The sequence below is a fragment of the Anopheles nili genome, chromosome 2 (assembly GCF_943737925.1).
Source record: "Anopheles nili chromosome 2, idAnoNiliSN_F5_01, whole genome shotgun sequence".
NCBI lineage: Eukaryota > Metazoa > Arthropoda > Insecta > Diptera > Culicidae > Anopheles > Anopheles nili.
Window position 1 is genome coordinate 5,776,730 of NC_071291.1, and position 23,148 is coordinate 5,799,877.

General features: G+C 50.9%; 4 protein-coding genes across 4 annotated transcripts; 1 reads left to right on the top strand and 3 right to left on the bottom strand.

The window, feature by feature from the left end:
• Positions 1–5,435: 5,435 nt before the first annotated feature.
• LOC128721669 (glucose dehydrogenase [FAD, quinone]-like) lies at positions 5,436–7,938 on the bottom strand. The gene is made up of 3 exons (XM_053815447.1): positions 7,929–7,938; positions 7,072–7,206; positions 5,436–6,910 (listed from the first exon to the last, which is right to left on the bottom strand). Exons 1-3 carry the CDS (start codon positions 7,936–7,938, stop codon positions 5,436–5,438), a joined length of 1,620 nt encoding a protein of 539 aa, XP_053671422.1.
• A 623-nt stretch (positions 7,939–8,561) lies between these two features.
• On the bottom strand, positions 8,562–10,604 carry LOC128721030 (4-pyridoxate dehydrogenase-like). The gene is made up of 3 exons (XM_053814735.1): positions 10,427–10,604; positions 10,114–10,347; positions 8,562–10,042 (listed from the first exon to the last, which is right to left on the bottom strand). Exons 1-3 carry the CDS (start codon positions 10,602–10,604, stop codon positions 8,562–8,564), a joined length of 1,893 nt encoding a protein of 630 aa, XP_053670710.1.
• A 2,658-nt stretch (positions 10,605–13,262) lies between these two features.
• LOC128721671 (phospholipase A1-like) lies at positions 13,263–14,348 on the bottom strand. Its single transcript, XM_053815449.1, has one exon. It carries the CDS (start codon positions 14,346–14,348, stop codon positions 13,263–13,265), a length of 1,086 nt encoding a protein of 361 aa, XP_053671424.1.
• Positions 14,349–16,192: 1,844 nt separating this feature from the next.
• LOC128721673 (uncharacterized) lies at positions 16,193–19,549 on the top strand. The gene is made up of 11 exons (XM_053815452.1): positions 16,193–16,307; positions 16,407–16,504; positions 16,769–16,890; positions 16,965–17,230; positions 17,304–17,722; positions 17,791–18,306; positions 18,376–18,571; positions 18,640–18,735; positions 18,795–18,884; positions 18,987–19,064; positions 19,143–19,549. The coding sequence occupies exons 1-11, from the start codon at positions 16,193–16,195 to the stop codon at positions 19,547–19,549; spliced, it is 2,403 nt and encodes an 800-aa protein (XP_053671427.1).
• The last annotated feature ends 3,599 nt before the right edge of the window (positions 19,550–23,148 follow it).

The window sequence follows — 23,148 nt, forward strand, 5'->3', positions numbered from 1 at the left end:
TCAATTTCAAGAGGACGTAGCCGACACTTGGGCCAATGTACCTATTCCGCAAAGATGTAAAAGAGAGGCTTAGAACCTGGCAAGGGTTTTTTTGTTGTCTCTAGATCCGTGGAACCACACGATTGCACCACGATGACATTTAGCGTGGTGGCGTGCGTGAGACCCGCGCACGCACCGAACCCACCGATAGATCGGAACCGATCGCGATCGATCGATGGTGCGATCCCACAACCACGAGTGTCTATAGTTCTCGCTATTATTCGCAACCACGCGAAGGTCGTCCTCCCCCGAGGGTGGTTTTCTAGGGGTGTGATCGGGTGCTTGGCAAGTGGCAAGATCAACCGACGATCATCACGCGCCACACCGAAGTTGAAAGGTTCCACCGTGCGCATCACAATCTACTGCCGGCTCAATTTCATCGCCACAAATCATAGTGGTTAATAATGCAGCCGTGTTGATCGAAGGCGGATTAACCTGGCAAAGTGCCGCTTACTTCCACCGTTTACGCAATGGCACCTCGACACCCCCTTCAAAAGGATAATAATACTGCGTTGAGGGAACCGTCTACGGTTCAAGACGGCTCCATGGAGTCGCACGTTGGAGTTTGTTTTGCGGTGATGCTCGGTTCTGTGGGTGGATCGATCGACCCTTGATCGTTGAATGCTCGCGTAAGGATGTAGCCCTCTAACCAGTTCTAGCGATTAGCTCATCGTTGGCAGAACGACGCAGAACAGTTTCATCGATCGTTCAATCGCTGTCACCGGGCGGATTACGAAGAAACATGTTCGGTAGGTAAACGGATTTGGAGCTTTTTTGTTCTTAATCCACCGAACCAGTTTCAGTTGACTTTCCAAGAACCGCACACTCCATCCAGCTCAATTGTATAGATGTTCGGCACCAGAGAGAAATGCCCACCATCGATCATCGATCATGACCTTGCTCCTAATGCTTAAACACAAGGGTGTATGTGTGTCGCGGTTACGCAATGCCAAAAACCCATCCATTATCTCGTTTTCGATCACGGCCTACGAATGCACCCGAAATTCGATGCTGCGGTGTGGTACGGGAATTAAAAGCAAGGACAACCCCCGTTTTTGGGCGCTGACAGGGCCGAGAATTGTGAAATCACGCGCAAGTTAAACCATCGTTAAACGCCTCTTTGAGGACCGATAAATGGCTTCAAGCATTCTCTCTCGCTCTCTTCCTCATAATCACTCTCGCCAGCTTCAAACGTAAGGGTATGACGAAAGCTCCCTCTACTTGCCGTTAGAAGCGAAGGCATCTGCAAAACACACAAACCATCCTCGCGGACAAACAATTGCGCACCGGCACTCGAAGTGCGCCACGGCACACCGCACGCATCTCGGCGATAATTAATCTTTACAGAGCCTACCACCCTTGCTGCGGCTCATCTCGGAGCCCTTCGCTAGCATCTTGCGCCAAGGGCCCACGCGCCGATGCCACCGTACGATAACACCAACCGATGAGCTCCTTCACGCGGAAACATCCCCACGATGGGGGTGGTCGAAGATGAAAAAAAAAATCAAATAAAACCCCCTTCAGAAGCTCGTTGACATTTGAGCGCCCGAGGTCAGCCCATCACAGGCGCCCTATCATTGCGCTGATCTACAAGATCTTCTGCCGTTTGGGGGATTTAACGATCCATCCCACAGACAGCCCTATCATTAGCCGCTATCATTATGCTTTTAATTGATTTCAATTTTCCTAACGAGCCACCGAAACGATGCGACGATTGTTCTGAGCGGATTCTATGGCTCTTGTTCCCTTCACGGATGGCGCCATTCGCCCTCGTGCGCTTCCCTGGGGCCGTGGTTCATGGTTGAAGTTCACGGTAACGGTGGGTACCGGTGGAGGATTTGGCAAACTACAGTCCTCATCCGATGGTAACGCACGCTAATGGGAGATGGCGTGAGGTCACGGAATCCCGCAAAAAATGTGTGAGGAAAATGTGCACGATTCGTACGCCAGAATTCGCGCGCTGAATAGTGTCGGTAATTAAAAAGCCGTTAGCGGTTTGCTTTCACTGCCTGCGGAATGGTGTTTCCGTGCGATGGCGTTGCAGCTGCGGCGCATCTTTAAGTGCATTAATCGAGCTGAGTGATCGTGCGATAAGTGAGATGATATGCCCGCTGTAACTGGTCGGTGATCGCACGGGATTGATCAAGGTTGCGTTCTCCGTGGTATGTAAATGACGTTTCTTTGTGTCTAACTGCCGGAATCTAGTTGTATTTGCTTAGAACAACAGCTACAAATGTGCAGCTTGTGTAGTAATTAGCATTTTAGAAGAGCGCAAAAATTGACACATTTACAACAAATGGCTGACAATTACAGCGCAGTGGCATCAACATCATCGATCAAGGCACGATTCGCGATCAGATTGGAAGCGAACGACGATCAACTCCATAATCCTGCACCCAGTGGAGCGAGCCAGATGTCAACGGGACGACTCTCGCTGAGATGGCCAAGATGTGTCTGGTGAAGGTCACACATACACCGGCGAAAGATCTGTGCAAAATGATGAATCCATTAACTATTACTCCGATGGCCTGGTGCGATTCGCTACCTTTTTAAGGAAACAACCGTCCGAGCATTAATGCTCGCGCGAGGACGAGCTCTCAAAGGTCGTCCTAGACACTGGTTTGTCACAGTAGCACTTAGGCAGGTGAGCCGATGAGTTAGCTCGCTGGATGCGCTCGAAATAGAGTCGCATCTTTTATTTACCTGTTTTTCTTCACCTTTCGCGCTTCTTACCGACCCGTTTCCGAGAGACGCGCGTTAAGAGTGCGCAAGGTCGAACCGGGTTACATGTGCGTTACATTTCTTTTGATGCTTTTAAAATATGAAAGTGCACTTTTGAGGCCCGTCCCGTAGCGACTGCCATTAATTTTCAACAAAGTAAGCCATTTCGGGTTCCGCGCACACCAAAAACCCTAGCGCTCCCGGGGTAGCTCGGATTGCGTAATGGAGGTGCTGTGGTTGCGCAATCCCGATGCAACTACTGCTGCAGCGGTGTTTCGACCCCAAAACGCTCTGTGCGTTTATTTTAGCGATGTTTATTTTCACTGTCGGCCCGCCATTGTCAGCATCCTTTCGTAATGCGATGCCCGGGGGCGGTAGAACGATGGCCGGCGTGTCCTGCGGTGAACCTCAAGGTCTCGCTTGGCACAAAACAGCCGAAACAAATCAAACTATCGTGTACCGTATTGGGTGATTCCCTTTTACTTTTACACGCCTGATGGTGGCAATACTTGCGATAAGCCTCTATGAAAGATGACGAGCTGAGGACGTGGGCTTGGCACGCGTAAGAACGCCATCCATCACGGGATCATCATCAAGCGGAAATCCGGGGGACGAGATACCCGTCAGAAATGCTCCTCATACAGCCCACAGGGACGAACGAGAACGAGAGCTTTTGCAGGAACTAAGAAATGGTGTAAGATGGCCCGACACGTGAGTCATCTCTGTGGGACCACCACACCTCAACCGAGTCTGTTTTTGATCGACCTTGGGCGAAGGGGCTCGAAATTTGTTAATAAATAATATAAGGGGTAAAAATAACATTAATCACGTGGTCGTTTCAACCGCGAAGGCGTCGGTGGCCTCAGCAAGCTCGATGGCGTGGCAAAAAAAAACCCAAGTCACCCAGACCTCCTCACCACCCAAGGAGATGTCATAAATTGCTGTAAAATTATGATGATTTAGCTGACGCCGATAGCTTGCAATATGTCAAACGAAATACGTTCGTATCGCTTTACGTTGGCGGTCGGACTGAGCGTTGGAGCACACAAAACGACTTAAACTGAAGGCTAATTCACTGATAAGTTTGCGCACGATCAACTCCACATCACTGTTCAATCCAATCCCACAGCTGAGTTCGTCCATATGCACTATCAACTCGAAATCATCCGCCACCAACCAGATGTTGGCATTTCACGCACTCATTTCCATAGTTTCTTGTCCAAATCCACTCCACTGGCGTGCAGTCCGTTGCCAAATTGGGAGTTCGCACCCCCGTTCAACAAGAGTGTCCGCCTCACCATCGGTGGTGTAATGCTGGATGCTGGTTGACAGATCGTTGCCGCAACCGAGCGGACGAATCAATCGCCACGCCGAGCCACGAGTCTCACAAATTGAGCGGTGGCAGGGCGCATCCGCACCTTAGCAACGATTCACCCACTTGAACACCTGGTAAGGCTGCATCAGTCACCTCTCAAGCCTCGCCTCTCGAAAGATCACGATCACGCACCTCAGTTCTGACGGATCACAATGGTAACGCACTCTCTGTATGTGTTCCCACGGCTGGGCGGCACTTACACGATCCGGTGCCGGCTTTACCCGGTGGAAATGCGCACGAAACACACTACTTTGTCGGACCCTGCAGCAGACGATGTCGACTGCTTTGCGGCGAGATTCAAATCGAACTGAAACGCTGCGGTCCGCGTGTCGGCAAGGTCTCTAGCTGCGGTCGAGCTAGACTTCGGCCCAGGTTGATCGCGGGCGTGCGATCTGGAGGTGGAACGATCGCGCCGAGTGCACCGGAACGTGCTAGTCTGTGCCCTCGCGGGTGCTCACGACGGAACGCAAGCCTCCCAAGCCGTTTAGGCCAGACGTGTGCAAGGAAGCACCGGAAGTAGGCCCTTATATTGTTGGACACAAAAGTTTACTTATTTACCTGCTTAAACAAACGCAGACGATGGGCTGAATAAACACCGCAAAACACACCTGACGATTGGAACGAGAATGGACGCTCGATGGAAGTTGTCACCATCTTTGTTGATCTTTGAACGAAAAAAGCTATTCATACAGATAGATAATTTAAATAATCGATCGATCGGGGATGTGGCTAATTTAACAACCTCTCAAATTGACCGCATGTTCTGTTGGTTTCGCGCCAAACACGTGGATCTCACTACCCTGCAGAGCTTTTCAACCCCTACCACAGGCAAAGCTTTCGCGCTCAACCCGAAGCTGAATCGAAGGCTCGTTGAGCCGAAAGCTTTTCCCCTGCAACGGTCACTCGCGAGTGGCCATTCGGTTGTTTGTTTTGATTTTCGCGTTTGATCGCGTAAAGATCGCGAGGAAGCGACATTCCGCACTCCGGTAGCACGCGGTCCGCTGTGTGGGAAGCTTCATCCGTCTCCAAGGCTTTCAATAAACCAGCTGGCAATCAGGTTATGAGAGACTCGATGCCCCACGGGCTCTATCGACATGGAGGAAATATAATTAACACCCCCAAACGCAGTGTCCCTTTGAAAGGGCCAGCGTGACAATCGCGTACTTTGTCCTTGATGTCGAAAAGGTTGTTAAAAATACAACTTAAAATTCTACTCGATCAGTTTGCTACTCGATCAAACCGTGGTTTATTATTCTCAAATCTAATCAATACACGAAAATGGGCCATGTTTTTTCATCGATCAGCCGTACGTGGCTTTGATGAGGTCAGCCGCCTTCTCGCCGATCACGTAGGCAGGGGCCATCGTATGACCCGACACCGGCTCAGGGATGATACTGGTATCGACGACTCGCAGCCCCGAGATGCCGTGCACTCGCAGTTCAGCCGAGACCACCGATATAGGATCCCCAACTGGCCCCATCCGGCACGAGCCCATGTAATGCGCTAGCGAAATAGAGAGTGTTTTGATCGCGCATCGCCAATAGTCGTCCGAGAGCGCCTCGTATCGTCGGCAGTTCGAAACGCGGTGTTCCGAGAAGCGAGCTCCGTGTTGACGCATCATAGGACTTTCAAGAATACGCCGAACCTCGCGTATCCCGTCAAGCATCCACTCAACGTCCGTGGGATCGTCGAAAAAGTTCGGTTGCACGATCGGATCAGCCAAAGGATCGGCACTGCGTAGTTTCACGTAGCCCTCAGATTGGGGATGCAACAGTATCACTATCGTGGAGAAATGGTCCAGCCATTCGAGCGGCTGGAATACGTCGCGATACGCGGAACGTGTTAGGCGGATCGCGTGGGACGAAACAACACCTCGGTCAGTGGCAAACGAGCCGAACGTACTGGCAATCTCCAACAGCGGACTCGTCCGGTCTCCTGCCGTTATGTTTGGGAAGCTAATAGTTTCGACTGACGCTGGGAGCGTCAGTACTCCACGGCCCTGTAGCAGCTGTATCAGGTTCGGAACCGATATCAAGCCCTCCGGAATGAAGAAGGGTGATTGATCCACGATTATCTGCAATCCGATGAAGCACGGGTGATCCTGTAAGCGCAACCCGACGGGCAGATCTGCCAGCACGGTGATACCATGTTCTTGCAGGTGTTGTGCCGGTCCTACTCCAGACAGCATCAAAAGCTTCGGTGACATAATGCCCCCAGCAGACAGGATCACTTCTCGGTTGGCGAACACCCGATGTGTCGCGTTGTTTAGAAGGTACTCCACACCAAATGCTCGTTTTGTCACCGGATCGATGAGGATCTTCGTCACAAAGCTGTCGGTGCTCAGGTGGAAGTTTCTTCGCTGCAGAAGTATCCGTTCAAGATAAGCTCTGTATGCGGTCCAGCGATGGCCAAAATTTGTGGTACACTGGATCGGTGATGTACCGAACTGCGTGCGGCCATTATAGTCAACCTGACCATACCCGGCCTCGCGAGCAGCTTGGAGGAAGAGTTGTCCTTTGTCGCTACGAAAGGGTGGGAACTCAACGCTAACCGGTCCGTCAGTGGAGTGGTATTCTCGGTCTACCTCGGGGCTCTTCATCGACTCTAGCTTTCGGAAGTACGGCAGTAGGTCGTCGTACGACCAGCCGGAATTTCCAGCGGCGGCCCAACGGTCGTAATCTTCCCGGTTACCACGCGTGAACATCATGCCGTTGATGAGTGTAGATCCACCGAGCCCCTTGCCGGCATCTATCGAACACTGGCGGTTGATCATGCCTGCAACGAGAGTGCCAATGGGGAGCATTAACGCCTGTAACTGCACACTGATCCTGTCATACTACCCCTGCAAGCGTAACGTTGTGGCTCGGATAGGAACCTCCAGTTGAATCTGGAAAGCACATTCAGTGGTTGGCTGTGCGGAACCCTATAAAAAACACTCTCCAGGGATCCCGCCTCCAGCAGTAGTACATTCCAATTTGCTTGCTCCGTCAACCGACTCGCCAAGACTGAGCCAGAGGTGCCCGCTCCAACAATTATGAAGTCATACGTTTGTTCTCCGCTTTTGGCACTCTCTAAAAGAGTAGAGCGATAACGAGAATGAGCTTTGAGCGATTGAAGGGAAAAAAAGCGATCGAAAATAATTGTTTGAGTTACAATCGTCTGCAAACCTCTTGTCACGTGGTTACGCGTTGCGTCGTTTTGAGCGATTTTTACGACTTTTTCCACAGCCAGCTTAACCACATCTCCTATGTCGTCCGATTTTCCACAGATCACCGAAACGCACAAAAGCACCAGAATCAATCTAAAACGGGCTCCGAGCAACAACTCCATCAGGAAGCTTCACCCTGGATGCTGCCGATCTACTCCGAAGATACCTCAGCTAACTACTGATTGTGAATGCATTTTCGACAATCCTCCGAACCGGACAGCTCACGAAATGCACTCTTGCTGGCGAGATTCCGCTAACCAGTCGGACAGGTTACTTCCAAAAAATGTCGCCAAATTTAACCATACGGCCCATAAAAGCTGGTCCTTGTTCAATGCACCGTTACAGAACCAGTATCGGTGGGCTCGTTGACCTTACCCCTTGCAAGACCCTTTGGTTATGTAGGAAATGGTTCAGAGTGGCGAAAGAAGTGCGAATAACAGAAAGCAGCTAAACCAGAATTGTTCCTGTTATATGTGCTGGAGATTGGTCGGGAATATGTGTCAATATCAGTACCATCAAGATGAACGAACGCAAAAGCGAATGGACTGCTTATGCGTAATTTTCAAGGTCATTTCCATCCATTACCAAGAATCATTTACAATGATAATGCAAGTGACAGCTGATTCAAGGCGGGTTTATTCAATCTCAGCAGGCGCTTTCACTTTTAGTAGGACTTTCTATGTCAAACCGGTAACTACAGAGGATATATATACTCAAAAGAGCAATGATTGTACTGCATGTTTGTGCTTTTGACGAGTTTTTTTTTTATCTTATTTCATATGAATTTAAAATAAATTAAAATTAAATAAAATACGCAACCAGATCTCTTCTGACAAATTTGAGAACCGAAAGGGTAAAGCTCGACGATCGATTTTGCGATCATGCGGGTTACAGCTTCGACGCCTGATTCTACCAACTCAAATGGCGTCCATGACATAAGTTTTTTATAAATTAACGATCGTGTGTGTGTGTGTGTAACGATCCCCAACCTAACCTAATAAAAATCCACTCTGTTTACATGGAGCTTTCCTGCCCTGGTTGATGCGATAATCGTATCCGATCATGCTTTCTTCTTCGAACTTTCTTTCTCTCTCTCTCTCACACACACTCTCATTCTCTCTCTCGTTTCATTTCACCCACCGCTGAGACACGACTTCAACCGACTGTCGAGTCACGAAACTTCCGCACTGCCAAATGGCGTCGAACACCCCTCGAGTATCAGTCGGAGGCGTGCTGCTGCGCGATCAGATCGACCGCCTTCTCCGCGACCATGTAAACAGCCGCCATCGGATGGGCGGAAACCGGTTCCGGGATGATGCTCGCATCGACGACGCGCAAATTCTCGACACCGTACACCTTCAGGTCGGGGCCAACGACCGCATCAACGTCCGCCGGGGGTCCCATTTTGCAGCTGGACGTGAAGTGGGTCAGCGAGAACGACACAGTCCGGATAGCGCAACGCCAGTAGTCGTCTGAATCGGACTCATACTGGGCACATCCGGGCAATGGCGCCGTCCAAACCGTGGCTCCATACCGGCGCATCTCTTGCGTCTCGAGCAATCTCTGAGTCTCACGGATGCCCTCTAGCACCACGTCCACGTCCAGTTCCTCAGCCAGGTAATTTGGGTCGACGAGTGGGGCGGTCGTCGGACTAGCACTGGCCAATTTGATCGAACCACGTGACACCGGGTGCAGGTTTTGCACGATGACCGTGAAGTGGTTCTGTGTCTCGAGTGGTCGGTACACCGCCTCATACACGTCGTCACGCATGCGCACACTCCGCTTGGCTGTGGTGCCTTTGTCCACGGCAAACGAACTGATCAGATTCGTTAACTCAAGCGAAGGACCCCGACGTCCGGCTAGAGTTAGGTTCGGGTATGAGACAAGCTCCACCGCGGCTGGCACTGTTAGTACTCCTCGGCCCTTCAGGAATTCGTAGAAGTTCTCGAGTGTTGGGATGTCTCCGGGCGCGAAGAACTCCGTGCCATTCATCACAATCTGTAACCCGGAGAAGCCGAGGTGGTCATAGAGCGTCTCGCCCACAGGCAGGTCTACGATCACTGGGATGTCGAGCTCTTCCAGGTGTTCCCGAGGACCTACTCCGGATAGCATTAGAAGCTGCGGCGATAGAATGGCTCCGCCGGCCAACAACACCTCTCTACGAGCAGTCACATCAATCTGCTGGCCGCCCTTGCGGAATCGCACTCCAGTTGCCAACTTCGTCTCAGGATCGATCAGGATGCGTGTTACCGACGCACCAGTCAACACCTTCAGGTTAGGTCGCCTCTTCTGCACGGGCTGTAGATACGCGCTGTATGCGGTCAGCCGTTGTCCCTTGGTCATGGTGGCCTGTACAGGCGAAATACCGAACTGCGTACGACCGTTGTAGTCCACAAGTCGATATCCCGCTTCCTGTGCTGCCTCGAGGTAGATGCGAGCATGTTCCGATCGATACGCTGATCGCTCCACACGCACAGGTCCACCTGATGCTCGGTACGTGCCATCTGTCGGCTCACCGATGGCTTTCTCCACTCGACGGAAGTACGGCAGCACGTCCTCATACGACCAGCCCTCGTTTCCAGCGGCTGCCCAACGATCGTAGTCATCCCGGTTTCCTCGAGAGAAGATGAGCCCGTTGATGAGTGTACTTCCGCCGACACCACGACCGACGTCCACCGGACACTGGCTGCCAATCGTGCCTGGGAGACGGAGAGATAGTTACGGCCATCAAAGAAGGCCCTTTCTATGATCAACGAACAGTGTTACTCACCCCAGCAAGCGTTGCTTTGCGGCGTACTCAGGAATCGCCAATTGTACGCATCAGACAGCACAGCCAACTGGAACCCGATCGGGATGTTGAACAGCTTTGAACCGTACTGGCCAGCCTCTAGCAGCAACACCTTCCATTGGCGATTCTCCGACAACCGGCTGGCTAACACCATCCCTGCTGTTCCGCCACCTACGATCACGAAGTCGTACTCGTACGAATCGAGCATCTCGTTGTCTGTAGGTAAAAGGGAGTCAGAACACCTGCATCAACGCGACCTAGATTACCGCTCATCTGGTCTTCTGTCAGTTCGTACCTTCCGAGGCATTGCGAGCCTTCGTGCGACTGAGCAATTTGATGAACTTGTCGAACCCGGAACTACCGGATCCGGTTGATCCCGCACTCTGTCCTAATGCGTCCGAGGTGAGCCAACCCATCAGGAATACCAGCACCAACACCGTACTACCAATCCATCGTCTCAACTTCGCAGCCATCCTATCTCTTCGAGCTAACGACACCGACTAACGCGAGACACCGATTCTTCCCGCTGGTCCTGTGCTCAGATCCGCTTTCTATCGTTAGCCGGGTTGCGCAGCAAAAATAGGTCTCTCTTCTATGGCCGTTTGGTTTCGGTTTCGGTACGTGACCTTATTTCCGCGCCAGGATGACTGGACCATGGCTGGGACGCGTCATGCATGTCTACCAGCACATGCTTGAGCTGCCAAAAATTGCACTTCACGTCGTTTCACATCAAGAACCGCCCGATCGCCCGTCAAGAGTCTGTCAGGTTGGCCCATATATCAAAGTCAGCTCTCTCCTACGTTTGTTTTGACTCTCTCTCACCCCCGGGTGGTTCTGTCTCTCTGTTTTCTCTTTTCGCTTTTCTGCTTTCGTCTACTCATCCTGCATCCGAGCTTTTCGTCTAACTTTCTGCTGGACTTTCTTCTGCGCTTTTTTTTTCACCCCAGCTCCTCTTTGTCTAGCGCACGGTTTACTATCTTTCGGAACGTGTTTTGTCCCCGTGTATTCCCTTTTATCCAGCTCTTTCGCTGCTTTCTGATCTCCATCGTTATTCCTTTCTTGACATTCAAACGGTTTGCGTCGTTCGACGGCGCCGAAGCCGATTTGCATGACGATATGGAAATGAGATGCACACACCCGGCCGGTTTTGTTTGGGCTTTCAGGCTAGAATTAGATAACTCGGTTTTATTTGCACGCATCGTGGTCCACTGATCGGCCTCTGATCAAGCCGTTCCACCGTACCAGATGGCGATATAACACTCCCGGTTTGGTGCGACTATCGATGATTAGTATCACGGCTCGTAAAATCATCTGGCAATATCTGGCAGCATGACAAGGTTGCGTCGTTCGATGCGTGCTGTTGGTGATATTTTAACGCACCTCTCCATTTCAGGGAGGCTAGCCTCAAGGTCAACGCTCAGTCATTCCATAATGAAACTGATATTTCGAACGAAAAATTGCCCGACCAGCCAGTCCGCCTTTGACATATCGCCCTGGGTGATTATTTTTCGTAACCGCCCGATGGGTCGAGTGGAAAATTAGCTCAAAATTCGATTTGCGGTCGCAGGTGGCGTGAAATAGGAAAAAGCACCGAGCGCCCGCTTTCCACAGGCCGGTCAACCTTTTCCAGCGCTGGAGAGCCCTTTTTTCCAGGGTCACGAAACGAACGTGAGGCAATCGAGCCATCCCCATAATCCTCGGTTTTGCATAATGTCAAACGCATAATGGATTGACCCGATTTTTGCACCAACGAGCGGGCGGGCCCGTTCACTTTTCCGCCCACGGGTCCTCTCCAGTGGGCCGGGTTGGAGAAGTTTTCCCAAGCCGTTGGGCAAACCGTGCGTGGCGCCGGTGCGGAACAATGGGCGATTCATGCAAAACGATCTTCAACCCCCACGGAACGGGGTTTGGGCTGCGCAGTTGAGGCATAAAAAACAATCATCATTTCGCTTCCAGCCGTAATTTATCCGCGCTCGAGATTTCCTGCCAAATATGTGAACTTTTAATCAGGCGAGTCGAATTCCCTGCCGAGTTCAGACCATTTCAAGCCGGGGATCATCGGGCTTCAGTGCCGAGTGATTCGAGATGCATCAGCTTTGCGGTTGGATGGGCTCGAAAACCAACGAAACCATCCCACCCTAGACTCACCTGCGGTCGAAAGGTTACATTTTTCATCCTCCCGAGTCGAGACCGAGGTTTAGGGGGGTTTGGACCAGGCCGTAAAGCCCTGGGCAAAAACTGCAGCGTTCTTCGACGCTACGGATCACGAATAGCGCCTCAGGGGCCTCACACACTCAGTCACTGTGTGATGATGGATTTTGTCATCGTGACACGGTTTGTTTTGAAGGTGCTACCAGCTCAACCAGAGGGCGTCAAATGTATTTACTTTAGCGGACGAACCAGGCTTCTGAATGCGAAGAATCTCAACAGAAGCCGTTCGTTATCCCTGAAGTTTTGATTCAACTATTTTATTTGATGGAATAAACATACAAGTTGGACTTACGATCTAAAAAAAAGTTGAGCTTAATATCACAATGAATAAATTACTATAACGATAAGACGATTATTACATCCATAAAACATACCCTAATTACGATTAATACTACCGGTAATCTTTGTTTGCTTAGCCTCGACGGCTGCTAATGCCGCAGAACACTTTACCCGGGAGTTGCCCAACGGCCGGGAACTAATGAAGATTAGCACAGTCCGAATGGTGAGCTCGTTTCCAAATCCTCTTCGTAATAGCGTGCTTTCACCGCACGACAAAGTTTCCACACCATGCCCACCAAAACGACACCTAAATTTGGGCTCTACACACCCGTAATCGAATTTATGCGGAAAAATAGCGCGCATATTTACGCAACCCACCACCGATGGCCCACCGAAACTGAAAACAATGCGACGCGTTGTTCCCGCCAAAGCTCGAGCGAATGTGAGCGTCGTTTAATGAGCGTTTACTGACGTTTTTTTTCGGGTGCTGAAGGATGCCACCGGACAACATTCGTCGCGCAGGTGGATTACGACGATCAGAGCGCATCGTAAGTTCACTGCGAAGCGTGCAGTACAGTTTGAGAAAATGGCAGTTCGATTGGGCCGAAAGCGGGTGCCATTGCACAAGCACCGCGTTGCTATCAGCAGAAGAATGGGCTTTTCTCGCGCGTGCTGATGGAGTATATCCCCCGAGCTTGTCCGGCGCTAGACGGTTCGCCACCCATCTTTGCTTGTTCGATCGCAGACTGCCTGCTCAGGAGAGTCGGCCGATACAGTTGATCCAGCGAATCGATTTGGTTTGCTAGCAGTTTCTCGGGTTCCTCCAGCAGCGTCTCTACGAACAGCTCCCAGGCACGTGTGTGCGAGCACAACCCGATCACGTCGAGTCCACATCCGGGTTGGCGCGATCCACCGTTTGGGTAGAAGTCAGCCGTTCCGATCGGCTGCAACAGTCCGAGCGATCCGCCATTGGTGTGTATCACCTCCACGTACTTGGCGTCTGAGGGTCCAATACGGTTAGCCGGTTTGTGGAGCGAGAATAGTGGCAGTGCTGGATCGAGGGCCACGATCGTGTGGATTTCACCAGTCTGCACGGTTTTTCCGGCGATTCCGGCCACATGAGCTCCAAGACTGTGTCCGACAATGTACACGTTCTCTAGCACGAGACCTGTATGGCGTTGGAGTTCATCCAGCAGCTGAGCGAGCGATTGGCCAACGGTGGGCACACACCCGACGGCCTGGACGTAGTTCCAGTGCATCGCACATGCCGACCAGTCCACCACGATCACGTTGAAGTCCCACTGGAGCAGGTACGCGTCTCGGATGTTCTCGGCGATCGGGGAATTCTTGCTATTGAGCCAACCATGCACCACAATCCTTGTTGGTCGAGCGGATCTGAAGTTGGATCCAGCGAGAGATTCGACGACATTATCCAACTCCAACCGATGGCCTGTATTGTCGATGTCCTGTCTGGTGTATAGCAGGAATTCGATGTCACTCGGTTGCAGGTGAGAAAGTCGTTGCATCAGCACGGAACCAATCGCCTTCCGGTGGGTCCAGATCCACTCACCAGCCGCAGTTGGGATACGGACCCACTCGATCATGTCCTCAAGATCGTGCTCCAGCAGACCCACCAACGTTGGCTCGGACACAGCGGCACATCCCCAGCAGGTGCCAACCCACAATAGCACCACTATGGATAGCAGCGAAACTCGATTTCGCGCCATTAACGTTCTGTGCAGACTGCTGCTTCTTGGGATGGCACATTCGTTTATCGACTCCACGACTTCCACCTTGGCAGCGTTATCTAGGATATTGGTATCAGGAACACATGCCCGATAATAGATGCAGATCCGCGAAACCTTTTATGTTCTAGGAAGGTCAGTCTATTGTAGTCAATTTTACACGCCAATATGGCACTGAACCTATTCCAAGGTAACGCAGGCTTTATCAGGAAGACACCGAAGAGATATGAATGTACGATAAACCCACCAATGCGTTTTTTGTTTGTGTTTATGTCCACTGATTCGCGAACCAATCAGGCCTAGATAACAGCTGGGTGGTTCGGTAATAAGATAATATTCCTTTCATACGCTATCGATGCCGCTGATTAAATGGTCATTGCGGGTTGCATCGAATGACGCTCCGGAAACCCTTGGGTCTCAATCATCACACGCCGTGACTCACGAGGCGATCCCTCAGCCCTGGCGCTGGAATTTCTGCTTTTATCTACGATTTAGATCCTCCCGCTGATAGAGACGACGTCATCGAGCGCGGAAAATCGGAAGCTCGCTGGGTCAATGTATTATTAGCGCTGACAGACGTCGCTGACGATCGCCGATGGGCAGGAGTTCGCCGAGAGCCAGACGTTTAGCGACGATTAACTCTCGTGACAATTTACTTTCGACACGCACCCATTCGTGTGGATTTCTAACACTTCTAAGGTGGCGAGTAAAACCTGTCACCGTGCGGGAATTCTTTCCGGCATCAATCATACCAATTATATATCGATCAGTTTATGTTCCGAGCCCCTCTCGTGTAGTTCACTGGTCCGGTCCGGCCTTCCGCTGGAAAAACCCCACACCGTAATTAGGCAATGCTGCGAACGGCCAATCGCTGCCTAACTATATCGGCTTCCTTTAACTAATCCCGAGAGATCTTTCCCAACCCGTAGCGTCTTACAACCTCCGAATGGTGCAAACGCCGAATTTCGGATCATGAGCGCCTTTTAGCACCGCGGATCGCTTTTAATTATCATATAATGGAGTTTCATTCACGGATGATTTTCATACCTGCTGGACCGTTTCGGAGCGGTTTGTGATCGGCCCTGGACAGAAGACCCCCCAAGATGTCAGCTCGGCGCCTGCAGATCCGATGTAATAGTGATAATGGTGGGCCACGGTCCCTCTGTTGTGGTGGTGCAGCGACACTACTCACACTGGTGGTGATAAACAGGAGCGTGCAGTAGATTCGCTCATGATAAATTTATGACCAATTTCGCTACCATCTTGGCGTGTCTCGCTGAACAACGGACTACCTTGTTGATGTCGTAGTCGGAATTCCGTGGTGTTTGGGTTTTTCACAGATGAGGTACCTCCTTCAGCACCGCTGGCAGCACTACCACTCTGATCCGATCCGTCTAAACTGATAGTCGGACAGCTGATCAGCTCAGTGTCCGGCGCCTGGAGCCAGTTATGATTTATAGCTCTGGCAGGGTGTCGCTGACATTGCAGAAGAACTCAGAGTAGACCACACCACAGACCGTTTCTCGGAGGCACCGTCGTGCGGCGTTGTTTTTTTTTAGTAAGCGCCTCCTTCAAGGTCGAACAGAGAGCAGGCTACCGTACCGAGGCCAGGCGGAATTTAAAGAGACTCATTTAAAATCAGCCCACTCCGACCGACGATTGCGGGCTGTGAACCATCCGAGATAACCGTGCGCTAGCCAGTTCGCGACTCCGACGACGATCGTCAGTTTTAATCGACAGTGTGATCGCAGCAGGTGCAAAAGTGACAAGTGCTTGTCATCTCGGTGCCAGAGCGATTAATCGACGGGTGCTCGAGAGCGTTGGCAATGCAGCGGTTAGTGATCGCATGTGCACTACTGACGATACGAAACAGTGTCCTCGCTGACAATGCGTTCATCGACAGTGCACCGGAAGGATACTACGAGCGCAAGTCATTAGCAGGTAATGTAAAATCTGATGACACTTTCCTGACTGTGTGGAGAAGTGAGTTAGACCTACTTAACGGACTACTGTGGATTTGGGTGGCTCGTTCCGTTGCAGATTGCGCCAGCCGGTTTTACAGTGAGGATGTGTCCAGTGCATTGGGATTCTTCATATTCGGAGGACGACGTGCGTTTGTTAAGGAATTTCCTCACATGGTAGGCTTTTGCATGGTTTAATCTTAATTGAAGAAAACATATAAGTAACGTTGCGCAATCCGTAAGGTGATCATTCATCAATAAAGTGAGAGAATTAATTTTCTCGCCATTTCCGATTAATTCTCTTACGCGATTACGCGATCGCGTTTAAAAATAATGGGCAGACTATGGAATGCGTGTGTCATGCCAATTTGTGGAGTTGAAATTTTAAAACAAAAAAAATGCATGCCATGCTGATATTCGGATTTTTCCCACCCAACACAGGCAGCGATCGGATGGACAAATAGCAACTCCTCCCCACCGGAAGTGCAATACAAATGTGGCGGTTCATTGATTGCAGCAAAATTCGTCCTAACAGCCGCCCACTGTAGAATGGACGCCGATAGGTATGGGTGACTTGCTGAACAGTAGAACCGCCCACCGTTTCATTCCAATAAGACAAATGTTGAATCCTCCACAGGATTCCTCCCGATACGGTACGGCTCGGAGACACAAACCTTGCCACGGTGGAAGACGATGACTCCGCCCAACAATTTGGCATTGCAAACTTTCACGTTCACGAAAAGTTCAAAAGAAACCGCAAGTACTATGACATCGCACTGATCGAGCTAGATCGAGAGGCTAGCTTCAACACCGCCGTTTGTCCCATTTGTTTGTGGCCTCTGGATAACCTGGACGAGTATAGTGCGAGTCTGCGAGCGATCGGGTTCGGATTTACTACATACAGTGAGATATCCCTTCCTCCTCAGAAGAATTTTTTCCTGTTTCTATCAGCATTTTTAATCTTCAACTACTTCAGCATCGGGAATGAGTCCCACCTTGCAGAAAGTAACTCTGAACTACTACGACTCCGAGTCTTGCAACAACGAGCTTCCGAAGGATGCGAGGCTACGCTACGGTCTCACGAACGAACAGTTTTGTGCGAAAACACCCCACAAAGACGCCTGCCTGGGTGACTCAGGTGGACCACTGCAAATTGACCTTTCTGATGTAACCAAAACGATTCCGTACCTGACGGGTGTCATCTCATTCGGAACCGGATGCTGGGATGGTTCGCTTGGAGTGTACACCAAGGTATCGAGCTACATCGATTGGATTCGGCAGCGCGTAAATGTAACCGTAGATCCGATCGAATGTGCCCGCAACTCGGAGTGTCTGCCTGCGAGATCCTTCTCTGACAGTCGGCTAAGTCCGCAGAACAACTCGCCCTTCTTTAAGGTACGTTTCGGTGTATTCTCACAACCGTGACATCTTCGGTGTTATTCCACCAACTCCCGTGATTACAGGTCAACCTCCGGCGAACTGCCACCAGCTCGTTTCATCAGTGTTCCGGAGCCTTGATCGACTACCGGCATGTGGTAACCTCGGCCACCTGTGCGGTGCGCGACAATCAACAACCGGCATACATTGAAGCGAACAACGAACTGGTCGAGATCATCGCAATTGACGTGCATCCAAAGTACGTTGCCGGGAAGAACTACCACAATCTAGCGGTGCTCACGCTCGGCAAGTTCTACAATCCCAATAAGATCTACCAAATTATCGCACCAGGGTGCATCTGGAAGGAGGAACGCATCACCGATCCGATAGTGTTTTTCTCCGGGTATGGCCCGGAGGTCAAGAACCAACCGACGGACATCGCGAAGAACGTTTCCCTGAAGGTGCTGGTGGCTCTGGTGACCGAAAACGGACGATGTGACACAAGCGATGCGTGGAAGGTCAACAGTTCCTTGTGGACGGGCTTCAACAGTGACTTCCTGTGCACGTATAACCCTATCGATCTCGTTCCCGGCATTTGTAAGGTAGGTCGCTCTGATCAGCAAGAAATGGAAAGTGGCATTATTCTCACAAGCATGCACTGTGAATTCTAGCTTGAGCCCGGTGGTGCTGTGTCCAACTTCCGACGAGACAACATCGTTCCGTACGTATACGCAGTCAACACGTTGGATGAGGGCGTCTGTGGTGGAGATCGGAACGTGTTCGTCGCTACTCGACTTGCTCCGTTCTACGATTGGATCGAGTCGATCATACTGCAGCACTTACCGGCGAATGATCCGGTGTTAACATGTACGTTCCTTCGAATGCTACTTGGCCTACGTATCCCCTGTCAGACAATAATTATCATTTATTCACAGCTATCCGGTTCGGGGGAGAGGACCCCGACTCATCCGACTTGGATTCTACCCAACTGAGCAACTCAGTGGGACCAGTTTACAATCGGAATAACATAGGTAACGATCACGGGACGCCTCACTTCAAAGCGAACGCATGCATTGAAATTTCATCAAAGTACCCGTACTTCTTTCAGACGTGATATCAAACCACATCGTTCCTTACGGAAGTGAGTTGCTCCACAAAAGGCCTGTAACAACGGTGAACGGTGAGTCTGGTTGGTGGTTGGTTTGTAACACAATCTGTGCCCTTCTCATCACTCCATAACGCGCTTTTGTATCACTGTGTCTCTGTGTTCGGTATTTAACAGTTTTCCATCAATCATTGAACAACACTCCGGAAACGTACGAAGTGTACGGACCTCATACAAATCATCCACAGAAGCTGGGTAACGCCACCGGGAACAGATGTACCAATGCCGACGTCCTTCTCAATAACGCGCTCTATTCTTGTGTTTTCTTTGCAGTGAATCCCCAGAAAACGTCGTTTTACGAGCCGTCGGTGGTTCAATCGCTTGTAACCCCGGTCCCAAATAATGACATCCACATCGAACTGGTCCGTTCGGTCGAGCTGCCCTCGATTCACGTCGTTCAGGGACATGCTGAGCTGACCCAAACACCGATTTATGGTCAAAACGCACCCCAGTCACACCAATCCATCGTCGATAGCAGCAATCTGGTGTCAATCATCCGCTCCGTCGAGTTGTACGGCAGCGGTTTCTGCACGCTTCCGAGTGGGGCCACTGGGAAGTGCCTGCACTACACGCGCTGTCCTTCGATGCACTGGAATGGCCGAAATATGGCCGCATACCTGCGCCTACAACTAGTTCCCTACTGTGATCGTAGACACCAAACGATTTGCTGTTCAGTGTGACACCGCCGACCGCCATCGTCGGCTGTTAAGGGCGCAATAACCGGTTCCTTGAGTGGTTGATCGCAGGCGAACAGTAGCATTTAAATTAAAGTAAAAATAAACCATATTAATCCAATACCGCTTGTGTCACAGCTTAGGCGCTTTACTCTTCACTCTCCATATGCAACGAGAATCGTTTCGCCTCGGGAAGATACCCTGGTAAACGTTCCTTTCACTGCTATAATTACAGCACTAACTCCGATGGGCATTTCCTCTGCCTCGCCCGGCGCCGTGAGTGAGCCACTGCAGCCGGCCGAGATACAGATTGCCACCGATTATTGGCTTTTGATTGCGCTCGTAAATTAAATAATCACCAGGCAGCTGGAACATCGTCTTCAACCAGTGCAGCCGTAGTAGCTGCGTCCCGCGGAATGATGGTTAAGCTCATCGCAATTGTAAACATTGCGTAACCGGCTAGGGATCATCTAGCGAGAAGGGCAGCTCGCTGAATACCCGTGCTCCAGTTGCTCACTCGAGTTGCCTCACCGAACACGCGAACGAAGCACCCTACGACGCGCGCGAACTGTTCTTCTGAAGCGAGAACTTATTGCGTCTCGAGAGCACCGTGTCGGGGCGGACGGCTGGTAAAGGTCATTTGTCGATCGATTAACCCCCCGTGAAGTCTTCACAAATTTACACGACGTCTTGATCCACGCGGCTCGTCCATTTCATCGCGATCGTGTAACCGACCGTGCAGCGACCGTAGGATGGTGGGAAAATGCGACGATCCAACCGAAATTCCATTGCCACCTCTGGAAAAACACCAAAAAGGCATGATTCCGGTTGCCTTGTCGGTGGGTTGGAATAGAAAATCAACCAAATCAGCCACCACCAGTGGCATCGAATGTCGAGCAGAGGTCTTTCCCCGGTACTGTACCGATTTTCGCACGTAAATCACACAAATTGAGTGGTCCTTCAACCGTTGCGGCTCATAGACACCGTGGCTAATTTATTTCGTCCCGTGATCCATCGCCGACCATTCATTTGCGAACCGTGCGCCTTTTTTTATGAGTTCGGGTTACTTTTTTTCTCTTTATTTTGCTCCCAGCCCCATCCGTGATCGGCTAAACAATTCAAACGCCAACGGATCATTTCAGCGTCAGCTCTCATAATCATGCCGTGTAAACAATCATCAATCTGCCGAGTCCTGGGTCTGATTGAAGGTATCTCCGAACACGGCGTGGCTAACCTGAACTTCGAATCGTTCGTCCGTTGAACTCTATGACCGCAATGGCAGCTGGAAAACCCCTATGGCTTTACTCCAGTTTGGCATAGTGATTATTGCGAATCAGTCTTGGACACTGAGCGAATGTGAGGTCACGTGAGCTTTCCGAAAAGGTTACGCAGGTCAGGCGGATGGACGATTTGATGTGCTAGCAATGAGCTGACATGCCTTGAAGGTACCACCTGGGTTGGCATCGTAGTAGCCATTGGAAAAAAAACAAACACTATTCTTCTTCGGTATGTAATTGGACCTTTCGTTAAATCCAAGCAAGCGCACCAACACGGTAATGCACCTCCGCGGTGGTTATTTCCCCAAAATTACATTCATTAGAAACTCCTCCAAGCAGCAACGACCTAGCAGCAACTGCCTACATTTATTAGCAAAGGCTTATTAGCAGCACAGGAAGCTGCGTTCAGGTACCGACGTTTAATAGTCGCAATATGCATACGGAATGCCTTTCCTTGCTCTGTTTGCTTGGCGCGTGTGGCGACCTTTACCGCCCGACCTTCGGCTGTCCAACACACCTTAAGATGAGGCGCCCGACAGCCGCAACGGACGTTCCCACCCAGGCTTGAATCTCGCCGGCTATGGATGCACGATACTCGGCTCCACGGTAGCAGGACCGGTGTAATTGCACTTCACATCCAATGCGCCCGAAGTGCATCCGTGCATCGGTACCGATGATCGCGTAAGCGAATTGTCGTTCGTCCGCCTCTTAATGCCACCGAGCCCACCGACCGGCATTCTTTCCTTACACACCGAAGCGATTCCGCGATTTGAGGCAACTCCACGAGAACGTCGCAAATTCTTGGCCCAGTTAATCGGCTACCAATGGAAGGAATCGAAAAGCGTTGTAAAAATAAAACCGCACAACCCATTAATGGGTAGGGTGTGTGATTGCAAAAACAGATTAGCCACAGGACGAAGAGAAACAGAGATGAGAAGGCGATCGGAAGGCGAAAGTCAATCTCGTGCCTCCGTTTTTGGGTGGCGAAATGAAACGCGACACCGCGCAGAAGCAGCCAGACGGTCGCCGACATCAGCAAACATCGAACGCCCGCGCCTATGCCTGCGGGAATGTGCTTTGGTGCGGCTCCGTGGCGTAAAGTCCCACTCGCGATGGTGATTAATTAACGGATTGCGGTTGTAATAAAGATTAATAGCCCGGCAAGAGCGGCCACGGGCGCGCGCCGGACGCTTGGGCAGTCGCAAATCACTGTGCCCGGCCGAGGAAAGGTCACGTTGATTAGCACCGTTTATGGGCTAATCATTTTTCGTAGCTAGCCACGTTGCCCACCCGCACACGAGTGGCGTTCTTCTCAGCACGTGGCTCAGTCGCCGGTGAGTCACGATTTTTGGGCGACCGGTTGCGTAAATAGTCCAAATTTTCTGCCAACAGGAATCGATCGGTGTCAATTGGCTAGTAATCTAACTATGACCAAACCGCAACGCCCTGACCAATATGCATACCGTTGCTCGTATGGGGATTTTTTATTTTAAACACCAGCGGAAAGGCAACCCAAAATTATGCTTTGCTTCTTTGAAATGCTGAATCAGATGGAAAAAGCGGCAATCAATCTTTGGAATGTGGCTGGCTTGATTCGCGGCGAGTACGCCATGTACATTGTCCAGCAAGCATGCGTAACCTAGTTTTAATCAGCAGCGACCCGTTTCAGCAATTTGTTTCAGCTCATTGAATTGTGTGGATACGCCGACCGATGGGAACCGCACGCAAAACCAACGTTGGTCGCGAATCCTTGCCTGGAGGACATCGCGAACACGAATGAGCACACGAACAATGAGCCGACGAGAGACTGCCGTCTTTAAGATGCTTGATTTGCTGCGGAATGTACGGTTTATTTAGTTGTCATCTTGACACCACGGCCTTGCACATGCCTTTGGACACCAACTGAACCCACTGAAGAGCCAAAGAATCCCTATATCCTCTTAACTACAGTCGGCAACGCAAAGCGACCGACAAATACGCCACTTTCTCACCAACCGACGGCTGTCAAAACTTAATCACGGACAATGAACCGCGTGGCTGATGGAATCCGATCAGCCTATTAGACCTCTGGCGAGAGGCGAGCTGACAGACTCCTTTTTTCGCTCGATACCGAAGCGTTGATCACGATCGATCAACAGCACTTGAAGCTGAGCTCCACGGGCCGAAAATGCAGCCAGCACACATTTCGAAAGTTTTTTCTGAAACACCAGGAACCACGCGGACAACGCGGATGGTGTAAGAATGGGTGAACTTTAAACCACTTATTTACAATACCATTGGTAGCTTCTTCTCACCAATAGCCTCGTTCTCCGGCTGATGGCGGGCCAT